The sequence below is a fragment of the Ixodes scapularis genome, unplaced genomic scaffold (assembly GCF_016920785.2).
Source record: "Ixodes scapularis isolate PalLabHiFi unplaced genomic scaffold, ASM1692078v2 PGA_scaffold47__10_contigs__length_4178495, whole genome shotgun sequence".
Taxonomy (NCBI): Eukaryota; Metazoa; Arthropoda; class Arachnida; order Ixodida; family Ixodidae; genus Ixodes; species Ixodes scapularis.
This window is the reverse complement of record NW_024609876.1, coordinates 4,156,620-4,175,883: the sequence shown is the minus strand read 5'-3', so window position 1 is coordinate 4,175,883 and position 19,264 is coordinate 4,156,620. Positions and strand designations below refer to the sequence as shown.

At 47.9% G+C, this 19,264-nt stretch overlaps 1 protein-coding gene and 1 pseudogene across 1 annotated transcript in view; both read left to right on the top strand.

The window, feature by feature from the left end:
• Positions 1-3,925: 3,925 nt before the first annotated feature.
• Positions 3,926-7,652, top strand: LOC120837871 (annotated as a pseudogene).
• A 2,898-nt stretch (positions 7,653-10,550) lies between these two features.
• Positions 10,551-19,264, top strand: part of LOC121837545 (serine protease 30-like) — a 125,688-nt gene continuing 116,974 nt past the window's right edge. The window contains exon 1 of the mRNA XM_042293159.1: positions 10,551-10,558. Within this exon, the coding sequence (XP_042149093.1) occupies positions 10,551-10,558 (8 nt within the window). The remainder of the gene's footprint in view (positions 10,559-19,264) is intronic.

Genomic DNA, 19,264 nt, shown 5'->3' with positions numbered 1-19,264 from the left:
AATGTTCATGACTTTGCAAAGGCCTATTGGTCCTAGCCTGGCTCAAGAGCACTCGCACAGACCTCCACTGATACCGAAGCTTTTTTGTCGCTGTGAAACTGCGAGGATAGAATGGGACTATTAATTCGAACGTCTTATTAAGCTACTACTCAATAGGAAAATATTCAGTCGACGCCATATTTGTGAGTGCTGCTTGGAGCGCATGCTAAGATCGAGCTCACATTAAGAGGTTCCTAAAGACGGCAATCTTGATAGTGCGCAATGCACGTGGCAAAATAACTGTTAAAGCTCGCCAACAGCACGCGCTCAGCAGTCGCGCGTACAGCTATGGCTACCAGTGTATTCCCCCTATATGGGTATTTCCTGGACTCCTAGTGCGCAATAAGTATGCGCTGTGGAACATTTCAGCTAACTGTGCTTGCACCTCATTGCTCCGCGTGGATGCGGAGCAGCAGCACGCACTCCTTCACATTCGCACCCTCTTCGAAGGACCTGATAACATTGACGTCGTCCTAGAGCTCGTCCTAAAGGTTGTTCTAGACGTCGTATTCACGTCGTTTTCAAGATCTCACTAGATGTCGTTCTAGAAGCTGTCCTAGACGTTGTTTTTGACGTTGTCCTTTAGGTATACCTAGAGGTCCTCCAGAGGTCGTCCTTGAGGTCACTCTAGAGGTCGTCTTAGAGGTCGTTCCAGATGTCCCCTTTGACGTCGTGCTTCAGGACGTCGACCTCGACGTCCTCCTACAAGACGCCAAGTATGGCGTCTAGTGCGACATCGATGCCGACATCCTAGAGGACGACGTTAAGAGGACGACCTCAAGGACAACCTATAGGGTGATCTCAAGGACAACAACATTTTGGGAGAGTTTATTTGCTAAACTTAGCGACAAAATTGACGTCACGACCTATGCACCAATTCAGTAACCCCGCTAAGTCTGCGGTGTGAACTGATAAACGCTATCGCATTCATAGATAATCACCTCTGTAGTTTCACAAATTTGCCTCGACCACCAATTTTTTCTTGCAGTCTTGCCTTCAAAAAGCTTGATGACATAATTGTGGGATCAAAACTACCCACCGGACGACAGCCGAGCGCGGCTCATGGATTGAACACGAGAACTGTGTGAGCACTCGACTTCGGCTCGTAACAATGAATGCCGCGGCGGACACTCGGGCAGTGAGTGTCTCGCGTCCAACCACCGCGGTGATGACAATAGCCGAGCTCTAACAACCAGAGCCTTTTATACTGGGAGAGTTCGGCGGTTCTTTGATCCAGCCGCCAGTCTGGCAGCACTGATCAAACAGTCTGGCAACTGTGCGCATCCGCCATGATGTGCCTCGCCGTCTAGCTTGATTGCACCTTTGCATTTAATTGCATTATAATTATAACCTTAATTTGCAAGCTTCACCCTTGTTTGGTGTAAGGCTGGTGGCGGCTGATAAAACCCGTTTGCCCTACTGACTTGAGCCGGCAGTCGGCTCGCTAGAGTCCATGGAGCGAGAGACGACGATGAAAAGGATCGTTCTGCGCTGCGCTCTGCCAGACGTTAAATGAAAAAGAAATGGGGGGCTGCAGGGCCGTTGGGTGCTCGAACAACGCGAAAAAGGGGTTCAGAATGTACCGGTTCGCGCAAGGAAAAGAAAACCGCGCAAGGCACAAGATCTGGGAAACCAAACCAAGAAGGGCTGACTGGAAGCCGAGTTCTCGATTGTGCGAGGTAAGTTTATGATTAACGTAGGATTAACGTAACAAAATGCTTGATTTTTCGACTTTCTCCTTACGCCAGCAAAAGCGCAAACGGCAAAACCTACACGCGTATACATCGCATGTCAATGGGGACCCACTCGCCGGGAGGCACATCATGGCGGAAGCGGCGCCCGCTGAGTCCGCTAGACCTAGCGGGACGTAAGCCCCTCCCACCCGCCGAACTCTCCCAGTATAAAAGGCTCTGCTAACAACGCCTGAAGCTCAGCGCGCGTTTTTTACTTTGCAATCCAGCGCGTGGTTGTGATTAACGTTGGCGGCGTAGGATAGGCGGCTTGGGATAGGCATGAGATAGGTATAGCTTTGGCTCCGGGTGGGACGACGACGAAGTGCCCTGGCAAAGGAACACGGAATTTTCGGCTCCTGATAATTTTCTATGTTTGGCGCTTTCTATAGCTTTTGGACTTCCAACTACCTTGCAGATTAAACCTGGACGCTCTGTGGCATCGTTAGAGGGTCCCGACACCCCCAAAACAGCGCCACGTTTATGAAGGTGTCGTGAATCACCAAGGACCTTCGACGACGCTCCGCCCGCTCATTTTGCAACCGACGGGGTCATTTCGACGAGTTTGGAGCCAGAAAAGATGGACACCGCAGCAGCCCTGACTACGGGAACGCGCGGTGAACAAGCCGAAGTAAAAGCGCAGCAGCAGCTTGAACCCGCCAGGACCACAGCCATCAAGCTTGACGCTAGACTCCTCGGAAAATTGGGAATCACCAAAGAGGATATCGGCAAATTAATAACCACACTCTTGCACAGCTACATACAAGGGACGTTGACCCCAGGCTGGATGGCAAGCCAGCAAAGGGACGCCATGGAATCCGAAGAGGTGAGTTCTCAAGATACGTCCCAATTTCCACCACTACAGCAATTACATAAACCAGAAAATCCAACTTCAGAAGAACGACAAGCTAAGCCTAACAGCTTAGGAACCGCCCCCGTGGAGGAGAACCCCGAAGACGAAGGGTTTGAAATGTATATAAGTAAACGCCGACGAAAACGCCGGTGTTCGACAGTCCAAAAACCGAGAACATCATCTGAGGAAGATAGGCGGGAAACTCCCACGTCAACCCAGACAGTGGTACTAAAAGCGATATGCAAAAAGAATGTCAAGGACTTCAAGACCCGAAATATAAAAACAGCGGTGGAAAAGACGGGAATCGCCAGTCGTGATGACTACAAAATTCAAATTCAGCCGAAGACGAACACCATTGCGTTAAAAACGCGGAACGAAGAGATAATCCAAAATCTCCTAAAAGTCACTGAGATTACGAAAGGCGAAGACTCGTACGCCTTAAGCCCATACAAGGCAATGGGAAACGACCAAGTACGCGGTGTCATCTACTTGCACGGTGATAACCGCGACGAGACACCCGAAACGCTACAACCGGATTTGGAATGCAGAACGGCCAAAGTAGTCTACGCCCGCCTTATGGGCAAGAAAGGCAACGCTGTGGTGATCACATTTGAGGGAACTTGGCTGCCAGCGAAAGTCATGTTCTGCCGCGAAGTGTTCACCGTGAAACCGTACCGTCCAAGGCCAATAGTCTGCTTCAATTGTCACAACATTGGGCACAAAACGGACGTATGCCCAAGCAAAGAGAGCAGATGCGACCAATGCGGGCACATGCACGAAGAAGAAATGGAGGAGTGCACAAGGGATCCACAGTGTAAGAACTGCGGTGGGGCCCACGTGGCAACCAGCAACAATTGTCCCAAGAGGAAGATCTCAGAAAAGAAGCAGCCCGCAAAGCCACCACAGCCGACGCTAATGCGAGAAAGTTACGCGGCAGCAGCCAAAGCAACTGCCACCTCACAGGCCCAACTTCGCGGCCAACAAAACTCTGAGCAGGAGGTCATTCGAATTCCTCCCAACCCAGGAAAGCCAACAGTTGACTCCAATGAGAAGATGGCAGCCCCAAACTGGATCCCAGAATGGGCCCAGCGCACGAAGGCTAAGTCCACCGAACTACCAGACTGGAGGAAGGAAGTACAAACACTCGAAGCAAGGTTCGAGAAGCAAGAATCCAAAATCGCAAAATTCGAGAAAAACGTGGAAATGGGATTTAATATGGTATTCCAAGTACTCGGAGAGATTAAAAAGGAAATTGCTGAACTCAAGCATAGCAGATAGAACTAACGAACCCGGACAGACCAAGATGGCACCGACACGGATCCTACAGTGGAATTGCAACACGTTCTCGGCAAGAGCAGCGGAGCTCAAGCTCCGCTTCGAAAGAAATGCGCCACCAGAAATTCTGCTGCTGCAGGAGACTAAAACACCGGACATGGCAATCACCGGCTTCAACGTTTACCTAACTCCGACCATCAAATCTAAGCCAAGCTGCAGGGAGAAGAATCCCATTGAAAAGAAAGGATGGGTGGCAGTTTGCGTACTCCAAAACATACCACAGACGCAGCTAGACACCACTGCACTCTGCTCGGACAAGAGGGAGGTAGTTGCTGTCCGACTAAAGCGAGGTAAACTCAAACTGGTGGTGGCATCTGTCTACATAAAGCCCAATACCACCCTAAAAAATGGAGAGACGGCAGAATGGATCCGAAAGCTATCCGAGCTGGCGGATGGAGACCCACTGATTGTCGGAGGGGACTTTAATGCACAACACCGCGAATGGGGATACGACACCAACACAAAGAAAGGCCGAGACATCATCGCAGCCATGCAAACAGCCGGGCTTGAACTCCGCAATGAACAAGGGGTCAAGACGCGACTAGCCAAACAACAACGCCAGAAGGACACTACACCAGATCTCACGTGGGCCACAAAGCGCCTCGACACCCAATGGACACCAAGGAGGGACACACAGGGCAGCGACCACTACCCCATCGAAGTCACAGTCACACACCCAAGTGGGCGGAAAGATAAGGAGCTTCGACCGATCATCAAATGGGACGGATTCCGGGAGCTAATTCTAAGCATCCTGGAGCGGCACGAAGACATCGAGGAAAGCATCTGCAAGGCGATGAAGGAGGCAAGAACCCACGTTAATGTCAAACAAGGCGATCCGACACCGGACACCCACCTTCTGAACCTATGGGCCAGTAGACTACAAGCGTTAACAAGATTCAGGAGAAGCAGGGCGACGGCGCATAAGATCAAGCTCAACAAAGCGACTGCCATGGCTATGAAATACTCCAAAGAGCTATGCCGGCATAAATGGAGAAGCCACTGCGCATCATTCAACGCACGTACCGGACTCGGAAAGGCCTGGCGGACTTACAGGGGGATGAACAAGAACAAACGCAAGAGCCGGAACGCAGCACAGGACCTTGCGCTTCGCCTGAAAATGACGGAGGAGGAGCTGCCGGTAAAAGCAAGTCAGATATTTTTCCCGCACATCACGGCGGCAAAACAGGGAGGCAAAAAACGCTCAAAGAGCTGGGCTGCAAAACCACCAAAAGAACCGGGAATGGACGAACCTTTCAACATGGGGGAGCTGCTTGAGGCCATCCACTCAGCCAAACAAGGAAGCGCACCCGGACCCGACGGGATAACATATACGGCTCTTAGTAACCTCCCAGGCGAGGCCAAAGAAGAGCTATTGAAGAAATATAACGAAACATGGAAGAAAGGAAAGATCCCTGACTCCTGGAAGATCTCTTGGGTGACACCAATACCTAAACCCGGAAAGACGCAGGATAGAATCGAAAATTTCAGACCAGTTTCACTAACGTCCAGCATCTGCAAAGTCTTAGAGAAAATGGTCCTGCAGAGAGTACAATGGTATCTCGAGACCTACGACAGGCTGGACCCGAGGCAAACAGGATTCAGAGAAGCCATGGGAACACCAGACAGTCTCAAGCTGCTATACGAAGACGTGATGGCAGACATGAAGAGCATAGATCCAAGACTTGTAGTTGCTCTTGACATAAAACAAGCCTTTGATGCCGTTCCGCATTGGGCGGTGAAAGAAGGAGCTAAGAGATGTGGACTAAGGGGCAGAGCGCTAAAATTCATCAAAGACTTTCTGGCCAATAGGAGGTTTAAGGTGAAAATCGGGAACACAATGGGCCCGGAGACACTCAACAACAGAGGCGTACCACAGGGGGCAGTGATATCGCCCACATTATTTAACATGGTAATGGCAGATTTACCAACGAGACTGCGACGCATTGAAAACCTCGGGTTCACAATATACGCGGATGATGTCACATTGTGGACGAAAGGAGGCTCGCTGGGAGACCAGGAGTTCACCATGCAACGGGGCATCGACGAAGTTGCAAAGTACTTGGAATAAGTCGGGATGGAGCCGTCCCCTGAAAAAACCCAATACATGGTCGTTGCGAGACCAAAGGACCACAGAAAAGGGATTGCACAGCAAGTGCAACTTCAACTCATGGGAAAAGAACTAGAACGGCGTCCGAGCATAAAAATCCTCGGAGTTACATTTGAAAAAACAGCTGGGAGTACCAAATGGCTACCCGAACTGAGGAAGGTATGGGACCAGGCTCTGAAATTGATTCGTAGGACAACGAGTAAATCGTGGGGGGCGGACGAAAAAGCAATCCGGACCATGGCAGAAGCCCTCCTCACATCCAGAGCGCTCTACTGCTGCAACTGGATGAACCTCACCAAGGCTCAGTGGAAGCAAATTGAAAGACTGAACAATCAAACCATGAGAGTGGTAACTGGACTACCGAGATACACACCCCTCGACGAACTAAGGAAATATGCAGGAATGAACAAGATAGAGGAGAAAGCAGAGTCACAACAAATCGCACACTTTCAACGCCTCGAAAGGACTAAACATGGGCGAAGACTATTGGAAATCCTAGGATACTCCACGGAAGGTAGGCCACCGATAGAGGAGGCTTCCCCACCATGGCAAGACATAGGCGTAACTGATCACAAGCCAACATTCAAGGGACAAGGAACTAAACAGAGAAAATTCGCAGCCAAGAAACACGTCCAGTGGCTCGCGGAGAACACTGAATGTAAGGAAATAAGGTACACGGATGCCGCGAAGGACGACGGGGCTGCCGCAGCAGCCTTTGTCGACATTGCGAGGGACAGGACCTGGTCAGAGAAGCTTCCAACGCAGACCTCGGTTAAAGAGGCTGAACTGCGTGCAATTTTAGCCGCAGCCAAAGATATCCGTGAAAGAATCGACCCAGGTAACAGGGCCTGGATCTTCACCGACTCTCAGACGGCACTGAAAGCTTGCCGCAGCTGCAGAACGAGAAGCAGAACGGTCAAGAAGATCAAGAATATTGCGGAGGAGCTCAGGAAGCTGGATTCCAACTTAAGGATCGAGTGGCTACCCGGACACAACGATATCCCGGGGAACGAGAGGGCTCACCAGGCCGCAGCGGAGGCAGCTAGCAGCACCAGCTCCGCGCCAGGCCTTACCTCTCGAGTCGAAACGACGAATGAAATGTCAATAGACCCAGATGAAATGGCCGAGCAAGCCAAAGAAGGGAGGAAACTGTACCTGAAGGGTCTTCTGCTAACAGAGGAAGACCCGATACCACCAGGGTACACGAGATGGGAGACGGTTCGGCTACGGCGAATCAGGACAGGGACGGCACTAACTCCAGCGAAAAAAGCATCCTTCGGACTGAAGGACCACGAGGACCCAACGTGCAAGACATGCACAGAGGGATCCATGGCAACGACGAAACACGTGCTCTGGGAATGCAAAGGCCTGGAAGACTTTAGAGTAGAGTCATGGGACTCGCTACCCAGCGAGAAAAGGCCCACGAACCTTGAAGACTGGACCCACCCCAAGGGACAGCCGCAGCACAGAAAAGAAATCCTGGACTCTCTGGTCAGCTACATCAGGGACTCTGGGGTCCATCACTTCATCTAGATTTATTCATTGTCACTTACCCTTTCCTATAAATCCCTACATTCCTTTTCCCTCTCGCCTCAGGGACGCCAACCCTTAGACGAGTGAACCTTTCATTAAATAAATACATGTTCTCTCTCTCTCAAGGGGCGAGCGGAGCCAGCGGATCTGAGCCTAGCCGCCTATACTTCGTTTCAGCTTCGGTCCAGACGCAGCCGATGCTACAAGCGCGAGCATCTGGCCCAGAACAGTGCTTGCACTGCACGGGCGCGCGTGCTTGGCAGGGATGCTGAAAGCCTGGAGCTCGCGCTTGTAGCTTAGCCGAGCCGGCCGGGCAGACGAGGGCGAGAGAGAGAGGGATGCAGCACGCAGGAGAGGAGGCAATTTGTGTTCTTCCAACACGCTTTCTCGGTGTGACAGGATGTTCCCCGAGTGCCGGAGAACAAGTCGGGAACCATGGTTTTCGGACGACAGCAACATGTTTCCGGACTGTTGCTGTTTCCGCAATGTGACAGGGTCCCCGAAAACATGTTTTCCTCGTGTTGAAGGACAAAGTTTTCCGACTGTTTCCGCAGTGTGACAGGGCCTTAAGGCTTTTCGTTTTCTGTGCGTTCGTTTTACTCTTGAATATTTGTCAAGTGTCACGCAAAAGCGCTTAACGAGAGATATTATTGAAACTATTGTTGCAGTCCCAGTGTACCGTTCCCTATTTTATGCTGGCCTAGGACAGGATGTTTTATCTAGAGTGAAAAATATGTCAGTTTCACCTGCTGTCAAAACATTTTTTTTTTACGTTACACACGAACACACTCCCCGTAAAAACTTGGCTTAAACAGAAACACCTTTTTGTTCCTTGGGGTGTGGATAGCTTTCTGTGTAATAAGGAAGAAACTATTGGGCACGTTTTCTTAAACTGCTGGGATGCTTTTTTTATATTGGGACGTTCTCCAGCGAACCATTAAAAGGGACCTTCCTTTAAGTCCGCATGGCATTCGGTTCCTTCCCGTCGAAAAAGATAATAAGATCCCTACTTACCTTGTCATGCTCCTGGCCTGCATGCAATATGGCGATACAGAATGGCCGTGAGACATGCGGACGTTGATGCGTGTCCTGTACGTGTATATTTTATAATTTGTTCGCGTCATGAAGTCAGTGTACGCCACGTTAGAATGTCCACCTGACTGGACCGCGATTCTGGGCGTTCTCGAGACCGTGAAAGAATTTTAAAATGTATACACGCGCATAGTTTGGTGTGTATATGTATGTGATTTTACCATTTTTACTCCTTTCTTGTATTACATGCCAAAGTAGGCTATAAAAAAAGCGTGGCCGTGGCAGAACGGTTGTCGTGCTTGCTTCCCACGCAAAAAGCCGAGGTTCGATGTCTAAGCGGAGGCACCTTTTCGTTATTTTTCTGATAGTCGCGTTCTGGTAAATTCGAGAACTCGATTGCTTGTTTGAGGTCAGAATGCTTTACGCGTCGAATTTTCTCCGCTGATTGTTCCAGAAGCCCACTCGCCTGTACAAAGGGGGCTTCGCGTGGGGAGCCGGAGTCAGTACACTCTAAAAAACGTTTGTGCGTCTAGTTTCACTCACAACACTCGGAGAGCCAATCACCGCTACTTACGGATACAGCTCATCGAATGACAATGCCGAAACATATGTTTAGACCAAAAAACGCAGCCTGACTTGTGACTTTAAGCAAAGCAAAACGTCACGCTTGCATTGCCTAATGTCATAACTCAGGCTGCGTTTTTTGGTCTAAGCATATATTTCGGCATTGTCATTCGCTGAGCTGCCTCCGCAAGTTTCGGTGATTGCCTCTTCGAGTGCTGTGTGGGAAAGCAGACGCACGGGCTTTTTTTTTAGAGTGCATGGTTGAAGCCACCTTAAGCTGTCCGCGTCACGTGATTCCAAGATGGCAGCGCTCATGCAACAGGGGATGAAAAGGCAGAGGCTATACGTGGTAAGACGCGAGAACACCACTAGCAAATTATCACGATATTCAATAATGGCAACACGTATAGGTGTAAGTTTTAAACAGGAACCCGGAACTGCGTGCTTTGAACCACTCATACTTAGGAGAAGCCTGTCATTTGTGGAGAAAAGAATAACGCACACGCGTGCAGGTTCCACTTGTCGAGGTCACTGTGTAGAAACAGAGTACCGTCAATGATGGATGGATTCAGACTGGCCTCCCTTGAATTACAAGACTCGCAAATAAGAAGCAGCGCTCTCTGCTGATGCACTTCCTGCTGAACTAGCATACTCTAGGTGCGCTAAAAGAGTGGGGTGAAATTCGTGCCATACTCATGTGGCAGAAGGCACTTTCTATTTTCTTGCTACACGGCGAAAAAAGCATGACGTTTAATTTCCGTGATGGAGGCTCGAGTTTTCCACCTTTCTGTTCAAGTCGAGACGAATACTCGAGCCCTAGTTCAACCTAAAAGCGAAACTATAGCGTCGTCTTGGAGAATGATGCTCACAATAGTCACTACATCCGCTTATGAGTTTTCCGTGAATCCGTTTCCCTTGCTTAGCTTTCATTTTTTGTTTTTGTTTGCAAGAACATCGTGTTCTTGTCGTATTAGTATAGTGTAGCACTTGCCAAATACTGTCTGCATCCCAACCCTCTTTTTCTCCTCGTTATGGCGGAAAGGTTTATATATGCAAACTTTTTTCCCGGCTGTTAAATATTCATAATGTGGTCTCGCTCTAGCTCGCTAATTCATAGCTACAAAAAAAAAAAAAAAAAAAAAAACGCGAGAGGTGTTAGCAGTAATAATTCATCATGTCTTTTCCACTGTCACCACAGCTGTCGTTAGATCCTATGTTCAAGCTTCAAGGCACCAAGCAAACTGCAAATTTAGAGTTTGCAGTTAGAGTTAGAATTTAGAGTGAGCATTGCCACTCTGCCTCCCCTAAAGAAAGATGCCTTTGTCTACCAAGTCCACGAAATCAAACTTACTCAAACATGTCAAGGTAAGTCATTTTTTTCTTATTTATATGTAAAAACCCATTGTTTGAATTAATTTAATTTTTTTTTTTTGTGGGTGATAATTTGACGATTGCATCACACTTTTTAGCGCCGTTCAGACATATACGACAGAGTAAAACCGAGAGAGGCCAGACCAGTTTTTAAGCGTCTTGCGACGTATTAGGATCGGATGCGCTGCAGCGGAGCTGGCCCTAAGGCGTCGCAAGAGGCTTAAAACCGGTCTAGTCTCTCTCGGTCTTACTCGGTTGCATATGTGTGAACGGCGCTTTAAACTTGCAACATTGTCTTTGATTGCTTTTTTTCCGCTTATGCGAGTCCGCTGACGTGCGACGTAAAGTACACTTCGAACAGTTACTCACGGAGCTTGCGGAAACTGTATTTCCGTAAAAGAATATAAGCATCGGCAGCTCATGATGTTACTCCCCAGCATACCTTAAATAGTGCAACAGGAACGATGACGCGTCAGCGAAAACGATTAGGTAAAACATATATTCTAAAACGTACGTGCGCTTATAACTTAAAACGGTTGGGTGCTTAGAGATATGATCTGTGCAAACTAGTTTATCAAAGAGACCATAAAACGACTCGATGTCCGATTATTCAGTCACCAATTGCATTCTGTTTTGTGGATCAAAGCAGTCTAACACATGAGGAGCTACAAACACGATTTTTTCTGTAATATTTAACATACTAGTACCCCATTCCCACGACCATAAAGGTTCCTTCAGCTACAACACCTTCATGGCCGGCGGTGGGGCAGTTTGCGAGGGTCCATATTACATGAGCGAATAACGTTTTAGCGAAGAGCGACGTTTCGGCGAATGGACGTTTTAGCGAATAACGGGGGCGCGCGTTAACCCATCCGCCGCGCTGCGTTTTCGCCGCTTCGCGGCGACAGTCTGCGGCGGCTCATTACAGAAACGTGAACGCATTTGGCCCACCCGAAAACGCCGCTTCGCAGCGTCCAAGAATTCGCTAAAGTGTCATTTGGTGAAACGTGGGCGTTCGCTAAAACGTCATTCGATCAAGTGAGTGCCTCCCCACTTTAAAGATGTACCTTTATGCTGGCCATGTGAATAAGAGCAGCGTATATTTATTTTCTCCTTCGCGATGATCCACAGTGTATACCGCGATGATCCGTAGTCTCCCGCCTCCGCGTTTTATGCCGCGATGATCCACTGTGTCCACGCCCGTCAACCAAAATCGACTCAAGATTACGATACGAGCATGAGTCACACAGACTGCGCTCGGTAACGACCACTTTATCACCGAATAAAGGGGTTCGCGTTCGGCGCCATATACCGCCGTGACGCAGATCAAGGAACAGATATTCGTGGACAGCTCGAACTGTCGCGTCACTTTTTATTGACTTAACATGTGGAGAAGACAAACATAAAGTAGTTGCTCTCAACGTATAGCAAATAACCTATTTTATCAGCGCACATGGATATTAAACGCAAATAACATTTTTGCCTGTCTTTCTGAAAGTAACTGAAATGTATAATGAAGCAAAGTAACGAAGCGATTAATTGATTACGTTTTGCAGTCAGTCAGTAATCTGGCAATAATAATCCCTGGAGAAGGGAAACAAAGGGGACAAAGGACAAACACAAATCTCTAAACACAGCTACAGATGACTGGTGCGCGACTGAAAAAATCCGCCTGGTCCGGGTATCGAACTCGGGACCTCTGGAGAGGTTTCGCGTTCGATACCCGGACCAGGCGGATTTTTTCAGTCAGGTCCCGAGTTCGATACCCGGACCAAGAGGATTTTTTCAGTCGCGCACCAGTCATCTGTAGCTGTGTTTAGAGATTTGCGTTTGTCCATTGCCCTCTTTGTTCCCCTTCTCAACGGATTAGTATTGCCATTCTTGCCCTGCTCGCTTGCACGTTTGCATTAATTGCATCTTAATCGGTAATCTGTAAGTATTACGGTCAAGTAATTGTAATTGTGATTAATTACTTCTTTCAAATAACGGGTGCATGTCTGGTTTTACCATGTAAAATTTCGAGGCGCAGTTCTTTTTCTTTTTGCGAAAAATAGAGCTAATAAAAACTTGCCAAAGGAAGGGTTGGGCGCGCTCACAGACGACCGAGTTTGCGACGGTCTTGTGGTGCCATCTCCCAGTAAACGCAGCAAGCAGACGACGCACTTTGTTGGCTCGCCTGTGCGCCTCTCGGGAGGTGGCGCCACAAGTAAATGAGATCGCTAACTCAGTCGTCTGCGAACGCCCTCAACCTTGACTTTGGTAAGGTATTTGCTTTAATTTTCCACAGAAAAAGAACTGTGCCTTAAATTTTAACAAGGTGAAACTCACCTGCTGTAGTGTTCTCAGTTTAGCCATGTTTAGCGGTCGTACGGGCATGAATTTTGAACGAGAGAAGCGCGTGCCCCACAAGCAGTGGCGCGTGCTCATAGCGAGTTCGTTTCACACGCACTGGCACCGTTCAAGTTCTCTCCCAGAATGCATCGCACTCACAGAGTGTTGCACGGAAAACTGGACTCAAACGAACTCGCCAAATGCACCGAGTGCAGAAGACTGATGTTGCCGCCATCTATGTTGTAGAAAAGGTACCGACTTCAAACCGAAACTAGCGCCTTTCTGTTCGGAGTGATGCGTGGGAATGCGAGAATGCAGTCGACTACCAACGTTTATCTACAAACGTTGGTCGCTACAACCTGTAGTTTATAGTTGCGATGACTTCAAGCAGCTCGGCTGCCGTAGAGATAGTTACAGACAGCGTAAATTTCCGCACCCAGTTGTGTACGAAGCAGCTGGTTGCGATCTTTCAATTCTTATAACCGTTTACACTGAAGAAAACTGATGATGCTGTCCGAGCAGAAGCTTGATCCGTTTGAGCATGGTATTATGCGTGAACCACTGAAAGGGTACGGCTTAAAACTAGCCTGTTGGAATATCCAGCAAAACTGGGACTTTCGATTTGGATCGTCATTATAGGTGGATCAGATATTAGCCTTGGTGCGGGCGTCAAGAACGAGAGCTTTCTCGAACAAAATACGACGGGGCAAGTTAGCTGACGTAGGTAAATGTTAAACATGATGATGTTGCCCAATCCACGGGTAAAGTTACCATCTTTAGCTTTCTCTGATGCTTACTGGGCAGTCAAAGGTTTCTGCTGGGGGAGTTTTGTCCACAAATGTTAAATTTTTCACCCGCACACGGATGATGATAGACATCTCGGGGGCCGCTGTTACGTTTGTTCTGAGCATTTCTTTACACACTGGTACATTTCAGCGTTTGTACGGCAACAGAGCGATTTAAAACCTGCAAATAAATCACGGGTTGTCAATTGCTTCCTTCGGGAAATAGCAGACGCTCACAATTCAAGCTGGCGTTTGATTTCGTGGCCCGCGGGACGCGATTTCTATCAGAAAATCTACTTTTTGTTCCGTTCGGTTCCACGACACATCGTAGCAGACGAACCCTCGTCGCCTGCTCTCGCTCCTCGCCGGCCCCGCCGGAGCGAGGCATGACGGGATTGCATTTTGGCGCACTCCCGATTTTCTCGGTGCAGCGAGTGCATGCACGCGTAGAAACGAACTCGGAGAGTGCAACCACTCGTGGAGTGCCGGCTGAAACGAACCCGTTCCACGCTGCGAGTGGGCACGCGTGGGCACGAGTGCCGTGAAACGAACTCGCTATCAGGTCATGCATGGTACTACCGGTTTAGAACAGTTGACCCTGAGATTTTGAATAAACAAGTCGACAGTCACCGGTGTCCTTCCTCGCCCTCGGCGGGGCCCGCGAGGACGCGGGCCCCCGCCGTTACGGTGTCGTCCCAATCCGGCTGACGCCTCAATTCGGCTATTGCCTCAATTAGGCTAGAAGTTTCAATTCGGCTGGACGTTCCAGTTCGGCTACATCCTCAATTCGGCTAGAAGTTTCAATTCGGCTGGACGCTTCAGTTTGGCTAAATCTTCAGTTCGGCTACAAGTTTCAATTCGGCTGGATGCTTCAGTTCGGCTAGATCCTTGTTTCAATTCGGCTGGACGTTCCAAGTTGATCAAGCTAGGCATCCAAGCATAAGGTGCCCTTAATTTTTTTAGAGAGACATTATCTATATCTGCATCTTGCCTTAACATTGCAACGTGCAAGCTCAGATCAATAAGTTCAAGCAGTTACGAAGGCTTTGGGCACAGAAACATTTGTGTTTGTGTTGTTTGTTCTGTGGAGCTGCTGTGCAAACACCAGGTCTCTGCTTCAAAGAAATTTATTCACTTGCCCAAAGAATGGATTACAGCAGTCCAAAGATTGCTTCTTCCAGTGCTGGCCACTGCTCACGTGAAAGGGACAGGACGCCTTGGCAGCTCCTACGCCGAACTGGGTTGAAGAAAAAAAGAAGATACCTGCATCAGTTATGAGACAAAACAATATGGTAGGGGCTCAATCCAGTGATTTACATCTTCAGGAGGCTAAGGAGAATGTAACAGTATACCTGCAATTTTTTTCAAGGTCACAAATTTGCCTCAAAATTTGCTAAACACACCAGTAGCTATGACTGACCTCGTAACCTAAACCTTACGTCCGCAAAAAATTGTTTGGCGACATTTAATTTTCAAATTCGGTCCTCATCATATTTTCAAAGTGAAAGTTTCTACTGGCAGTATTAAAAATATGGAGGCTCGGGCAAGCTGGTGTTGCATACTCCTCCACAGCGCGAAAAATTCGCAACCAAGCACAGGCACACACAAAAGGAAAAGACATTCATGAAGCTCTGACTTGCAACTCAGACTTGTGTTATTTCTTCTCTGCCTGCGCCTGTCTTTTTAAACAAGATTTTTTTTTGTTATTTTTGGTTTCATCTGGATGCAAGATAATCTAATTCTTTTTTGTAATAAATCTGGACAAGGTTTAGTGACAGTTTTCTTCTAACCTCGAAATCTTTTCAGCTTCAATAACTTCCCTAATTAGTTGATTATTATTTTTACTTATTACGGGGCAATGTTTTTAGTTCTGCTTGACATCTGCAATCTTGGCAATGTATGCCTTAGTGTCCAGAAGTGATTCTGTTTATGTTGTAGTCGTGTTCCCCTTGTCTATGTGACATCAGTATTTGTGACGTCGGGGTGGGGAGGGGTTGGGTTTTGGCAGTAGAACTTGTTTCCAACTGATTAGAAGAATTTCGATGGCAACAAATAAAGCCTGCGGAACCCCAACAATAGCTCAGCAGCACGAAAGAAATATGTTCCATTCTGTTCTCTGATGTGGTTGTGCTAGCCATGCTCCAAACAAACAAGAGTTTCGAACAAACCATTTGGGCTTCGTAATGTGAAGAGGAGTACAGTTTCTATCATGAAGGAAGCCATTAGCCCGCAGATTTTGTGGGACGAGCGAAGGCGGCGGAACTTTCTAGATTTCACACTTCACCCCGCACAGCCATGCAGCGCGGCACGTTCCTGTGGCACCTACGGCTGTGAGTAGCAAGTATGTCAGGGAGCCTTTAAAAAGGTGGGTAAAACAAAGTTTTTCAGTGACCGAATCGAGGAGACTGATAGCTTAATGTACCGACACCTGAATAAGTAACCCTGTTGTTGTTCACGGGTTTTATGGCGCAAGAGCTCCGACGGCCATACTGCGCCAAACTAGGTAGGATAAGTAACCCTGGTTTGCAAGTTTTGTCGTGGGAGAGTTGGTATTAACTGGGGTGCACTGCGAGTTGTAGAGGATCTAGAGTCACACCGCCATATTCAGCTCAAGAAACCTCGTCTAGGCACAGGCAACTCCTTCCGCAATCATTGAGACTATAAATTAATTAATACACATGTGTCTGGTTATGTTTTTTTTTTTTTTTTGACTTTCTGAGAATCGGGAAACTCAGCAAGCAAATTTAATATCTAAATTATTCTGAAAAACTGAGAATTTAATCAAAACAAGCTCTGAGAAACATCAAATTTTCCACAAAGGTAAACTCCAGAAAACGCCCTCCAATGCCACAAAGGATTACATTCTTTTCCCCTGTGTTTCTTCTCCGACATTGTTTCCCTGCTTTTATCAGTCTCGGGTTTTCTACATTATGATCGACAAAGGATTAATTCTGGAAACACGGAATGCCGCTTATAGTGATGCTGCTATATGTCACGCTAGGGGTAGCCAGGCTCTGGTGCAGCTTGGTTATGACCTTCCTCGCAAAGGGAAGTTTTGGCATTGCATATGAGGCGATACTTGCCCAAGTCTAGAGATTACCTTGGCAAGGTTATGGAAGCACCCATGCTCACAAGTACGGTAACTGCCCAGGTCACCTTGGAAAGTCTCAACACACGGCAGGCACCACCGTCTGTCGTAGGTATGATGTGCTGCAATGTCTGATGACACAAACTGCAGCAAAACAAAACATATTTTCCTGTGAAACAGTATCCATAGCTGCAATGTCCGTACCAGCACACTGCATGAGTAGCTAATTTCATTGTGCACTTCTTTCTACATTAGAAGCACAGTTTAGCCTGAAGGCGTCGGCATATTTCGGTTCCACGTATAAAGTCACTCATACAGATTTACGTCAAACACACATATTTCGCCACGTCTGTGGCTGTGGCAGAAACTACTAAGAAAGGCGAGATAAATCTACGATTGCATGCTTCAAATGGTCAGAAATGGGAGGAAAAAGCCCCAAGACACTTTCCTCCCATTTCTCCTCCTGTGAACAGCAAGGTCGAAGGAGCCCACCATTGGTGCAATCGGTGGTTTGTACGCGGTGCTCGAACGTGATTAATTTACGATGTTTGGATACCATCATTTCAGCCATGTTGCGATTACATCGATACCTTAAGAACTGTCAAACGCTGATTGAAAAAAAATTGTACCGGCTCATTCACGGCTTTCTTAGCTTTGGTTGCTCCCATTACGGAATAAAGGGTTTGTTCACCAAATAAACAACGCACTCCCGAGCTTCATCCAGTTTCTCACTGAAGACTTTGTTCGTGTTAGAAGCTACATCTTTGCTCAAAAAGCACTTTGAAATTACGAACAAATCTACAACGACTCTCAGCAACCCTCGTCTCATTGAACCGCGGCGCAGTTTTCGCCCAAAGGAGCCACTAGTAACGACTCTTGAGAACAAAATAATTATTTATAAAAGCTAGACACAATGCATGGTTCCGGCATTTGAGCACAAGGTATTTGACGCCTTTCGGAGAACGCTACAAAAGCTTAGTATTCCAACAAGAGCTTAAACGTAAAAAAATTTCAGTTTTCCTCGTATCTGCCTAAACTGGGCGGATCCACCCGAACGACCCGACGTAAGCAAGATCCAAAGCATGTGTCGCAAACTGCTGTGTGCAGCACGCCGGAGCAGCCATCTTTCCGACTGTTTGCACGCTGGCTCACATTGTTTCGATGCACATGTGTCTTGCGTTTAACGTTTCGATGGTAGCCTTTCAATTTTAAGAACAAAGCTTCAAGTGCTAGCCTGGCTGTCACTAACACTGTTCACACACACAGTTGCTCAATGCGAAGTGTAAACAAGTACGCCCATGACATGCTGCAGAGGACAGCCTGGCGCCTAGGCAGTACGGCCACGCAGGTCCAATCAAAGCTCGCAGGATGCTGTACATAGACTGCGCGACACTGTTAAGCACTAGACACAACAAAGAAATAAATGCACCTTGATCCTACGAGAAAACTCTGATGACACAGAGTATAGTAAGACTTGCAAAGCTTGTAACGGGGTTCATGAGCTTTTAATCACTCCCGCGACACACACCTGCACACAATGTGTGCAGGTGTGTGTCGTTGGATCAAGGTACATTAAATTTTTTTCCGCTGCTAAATGGAAGGGAAGGTGCGACAATATTATCCTTTTGTCTTACCCTAGCATGAACTAGCTGGTAATGGTACAATTACAAGCGAGTTGCTTTCACTGGTGTCCCTGCTGCTCGAGCTCTCGTACAATCAAATTGCAATTAAACGCAGGGCGCTTGCCCGCACTTGTAGCCACTCCATGCTAAGACGCGACAAAGCATGGCAGGAAGCCTGCCACTACAGCACGTCGGCCGCCGGGCATGACTGGCGAGTGCAAGCGCCACGTGAGTCACATGAATGTTCCGCAATAGCTGAGTGACTTAAAAGAACCCAGATGGAACGCCGTTCGTTGTGCCGTTCAGTGGTGCAGGGGTAGAACATCGGGCTCCTAATCAAAAGGCTATGGGCTCGATCCCCCTATAGGGGAGACATATCATTGATCTTCTTTCATTAAGTGAACCCTATCTTTGCTTTTATTCTCTGTTTTTCTCATTCGACGTGCTTCCGTGACCGACTGGGTAATCCATGTTGATCTACAACAACTGGATCGGTCGTTGCATGCTCTCGACCCTAGATATATAACACACCGTATAATAAATAAAACAAGTGTCCCGCAACTCTTACCATAGGAACCGTCACTGACATCACTAACAGTGACAAGGTGCAACGCAACATCGCATCGCTCGGATGTAGCCCATCAAGAAAAGATTGCGCAATCTGTCAGCTGCAATCATTGGGAAGCAAAATGACCTCCCTGTATGTTTCGATTGAATCGGTGCTGTAGACGGACTCACTGTTCTATGTGCGAGCCTAGCATCTGTGTATATCTTTGCTGAGTGAGTACTCTGGGCTGCACCGGAAATTATTTTCTCGCGTCCATTGTTCTCATCAAGAAGAGCGTCACACTATCACCGTGCTCCTAAATAGCAT